Source organism: Gossypium hirsutum, chromosome A03 (assembly GCF_007990345.1).
Source record: "Gossypium hirsutum isolate 1008001.06 chromosome A03, Gossypium_hirsutum_v2.1, whole genome shotgun sequence".
Classification (NCBI taxonomy): Eukaryota; Viridiplantae; Streptophyta; class Magnoliopsida; order Malvales; family Malvaceae; genus Gossypium; species Gossypium hirsutum.
In genome coordinates this window covers 109,218,749-109,221,920 of record NC_053426.1, presented here as the reverse complement: position 1 = coordinate 109,221,920, position 3,172 = coordinate 109,218,749, and the positions used below count along the sequence as shown (strand labels likewise).

General features: G+C 39.2%; 1 protein-coding gene across 1 annotated transcript; it reads left to right on the top strand.

Moving 5' to 3' along the window:
- Nucleotides 1-258: 258 nt before the first annotated feature.
- On the top strand, nucleotides 259-3,172 carry LOC121221312 (ABC transporter G family member 1). Its single transcript, XM_041101860.1, has 6 exons — nucleotides 259-663; nucleotides 755-1,225; nucleotides 1,312-1,398; nucleotides 1,504-1,629; nucleotides 1,734-1,928; nucleotides 2,019-3,172. The coding sequence occupies exons 1-6, from the start codon at nucleotides 298-300 to the stop codon at nucleotides 2,817-2,819; spliced, it is 2,046 nt and encodes a 681-aa protein (XP_040957794.1). The 5' UTR covers nucleotides 259-297; the 3' UTR covers nucleotides 2,820-3,172.

Here is a 3,172-nt window from a genome sequence, read left to right as displayed (position 1 = left end):
CAACTCGATACTAAATAAAATAAAATGATAACATCATGATAAACAATTAAAATAAAAATACTTAATTTTCAATCGTATACTTATGTGATAGGAGTTTTATGTTAATAATAAAACTAAAATCTTTAAGCACGACTCTATACAAGTAAATACAAGAGGTAGACTCTTGGGGAAAAAAAAAACCCTTACACGATGGCACATGTAAGACCTGGAGTGAAAGATCCCATTATAAATATAGAATATACATTTAACCTCAGTCCTAACTTCTTTTGATCTCAGTTTCTTTTTGTTTTCTTAATTATGGCAGCTTCCATTCGTAAGTCAGAACCAGTGCAGGGTAGATCACAAACCCATGCTACTTTCGAGGTTGAAAACCTTAATCCAACGCCAGGGAGTAACAATGGATGCCGAAGTAACAGGTTTATGGAGGATGGTGTTCTCTTGACTTGGGACGATTTGTGGGTCACGGTTGCTGGTGGAAGACCGATCCTTCAGGGCCTGACTGGTTATGCTCGCCCTGGTGAGCTGTTGGCCATAATGGGTCCTTCGGGTTGTGGCAAATCCACACTTCTTGATACCTTAGCGGGGAGACAGGGTCCCAAAACAAGCCAAGCAGGACATATTCTTATCAATGGACGTAAACAAGCCTTGGCTTATGGAACATCTGTAAGGAGAAATTCCATAATAATGAATTTCATTATAAAGTTCCCTTTTTAATTGCATGCAAATTAAATTACTACCATGGATCACACCGCAGGCATATGTAACCCAAGACGATGCGTTGATTACAACACTGACTGTAAGAGAAGCTGTTTACTACTCAGCTCAGCTTCAGTTACCGGATACAATGGACAATTCAGAAAAGAAGGAGAGAGCCGAAACGACGATCAGAGAAATGGGTTTGCAAGACGCCATGGATACTCGGATTGGCGGGTGGGGTGCTAAAGGACTAAGCGGTGGCCAAAAGAGGAGAGTTAGTATTTGCATTGAAATATTAACACGCCCTAAGCTTTTGTTCTTGGATGAACCAACTAGTGGGCTTGACAGTGCGGCTTCATATTATGTGATGAGCAGAATCGCAAGCCTGAATCAGAAAGACAATATTGGAAGAACAATCATTGCATCCATCCATCAGCCTAGCACTGAAGTGTTTCAACTATTCACCAATCTTTACCTTTTATCTGCAGGCAAAACTGTGTATTTTGGTTCTGTTTCTGCTGCAAATGAAGTATGTTCTTTTTAACTAGTATAACATATATATAAAGAGAGAGTTGGCAAAACAAACTAACCTATCTTATTTTCTAAAATATGTAGTTTTTTGCTTTAAATGGATTCCCTTGCCCAACTCTCCAGAATCCATCTGATCACTTCCTCAAAACCATCAATAAGGATTTTGACAAGGTATGATGGTCAAGACCGTGAGCCCAATATGGGTTGGTAACTAGTCTACAAATATTTCCCAATGTACATCAAGTATCCTGTATGATGTTTTGTTCTTTTAAACAGGATATTGAGCTAGGGTTTGCTAATGGAATCCCCACACAGGAAGTTATTGATATCCTGGTGAAGTCATATAAGTCTTCAGATATATACCAAATGGTTCAGAAAGAGATTGCTCAGATTTGTAAAAAGGTTAGTCAGGTTTATTACAGCTCATTATTTTTTTCTCTGAACAGAATCTAAAATAGATAATCCAAAAGGCATTAAACATATTGGATGTTGGATTTTCATGTCAGGGTGGTGGAGCATTGGAGAAAAATAAAAGGCAGTCTGGGTTCTTCACCCAATGCCATGTCCTCACCAGAAGATCTTTCACTAACATGTCTCGTGACCTTGGCTACTATTGGTTGCGTCTAGGTATCTATATTTCATTATCTATTGTCATTGGCACTGTATTTAGCCACATCGGGATGGGCTATGGATCAATCCAGGTTCGTAAATGAATACATAATATTGATTGATTGATTTCAACACTGCAAGTGATCATATGGCAATAATATTTAAGGGTTTTTTTTTTTCAGGCTAGAGGTTCATTGATGATGTTTGTGGCATCATTTCTAACCTTCATGGCCATTGGTGGATTCCCTTCTTTTGTAGAGGAAATGAAGGTATTCGAACGTGAAAGACTAAATGGACACTACGGTGTCACTCCCTTTGTCATCGGAAATACGTTATCTGCTCTGCCATTCTTGGCACTGGTCGCACTTATTCCAGGCGCAATTACATATTTCCTTCCAGGACTTCACCATGGATATCAACATTTCTTGTTCTTCGTCATCATAATATTCGCTTGCATGATGTTGGTGGAGAGTTTAATGATGATTGTGGCAAGTGTGGTACCCAATTTCCTGATGGGAATCATAGTGGGTGCTGGAATTCAAGGGCTAATGATGTTGGTCGGCGGATTCTTCCGACTACCCAATGATCTTCCTAAGCCGTTGTTGAAATATCCCTTCTACCACATCGCTTTCCACAAATATGCCTATCAGGGACTGTTTAAGAACGAGTTTCTAGGCTTGACTTTTCCCAATGTTGAAGCTGGAAATGGAGGGTCACCAACCATTACTGGTGAAGAAATTTTGAAGCAAAATTGGCATTTTGAAACGGCATACTCTAAGTGGGTTGATCTTTCTATCTTGTTTGCAATGGTTGTATTTTATCGAGTATTGTTCTTGATTATCATCAAGACTACCGAGAAGGTAAAACCGGTGATGGTGAAATTCATGTCCACAATTCGCAAGGAAAGAACGCAGGTAACGGTGAATCCATCGGCCACACCTTCGGCGACGCCTTCTTGTGCGGATAAGGGACGGTGGCTGTAATCAGTGTGTATCAATAGGTTTTGTTTTCATGCGTTACAACAAATATAGTTGCTAACCCAGTTTTAGTTTGGTTGAAATTATTATTGTTGGGTGCCGTAGTCTAGGTGCCCAAACTAAGTGATTAAATAAATCCTTCTCTATCTATTGTGAGTCGAGTATTCCTTCTCTTTTCCCTTCTTCAAACTCCGATTCATATTTTTTATAGAGATTTCACTGATCAATGATAGAATAAGATCCATTTTGTATCATATATAAGGGATTTCCTGACTTGGACTGAAGAAGCAACGTCACTCGATTATTATTAAACTGGCTGCAATCTTTTTCTATCTGTGAGGATCCCACCAGAGTGTCTT

Excerpts from the sequence above, each read along its gene's own strand:
- LOC121221312 (XM_041101860.1), top strand. The coding sequence starts at position 298 with ATGGCAGCTTCCATTCGTAAGTCAGAACCAGTGCAGGGTAGATCACAA. Across the intron at positions 1,399-1,503 it reads TCAATAAGGATTTTGACAAG|GATATTGAGCTAGGGTTTGC; the intron begins GTATGATGGTCA and ends TCTTTTAAACAG. Across the intron at positions 1,630-1,733 it reads TTGCTCAGATTTGTAAAAAG|GGTGGTGGAGCATTGGAGAA; the intron begins GTTAGTCAGGTT and ends TTTTCATGTCAG.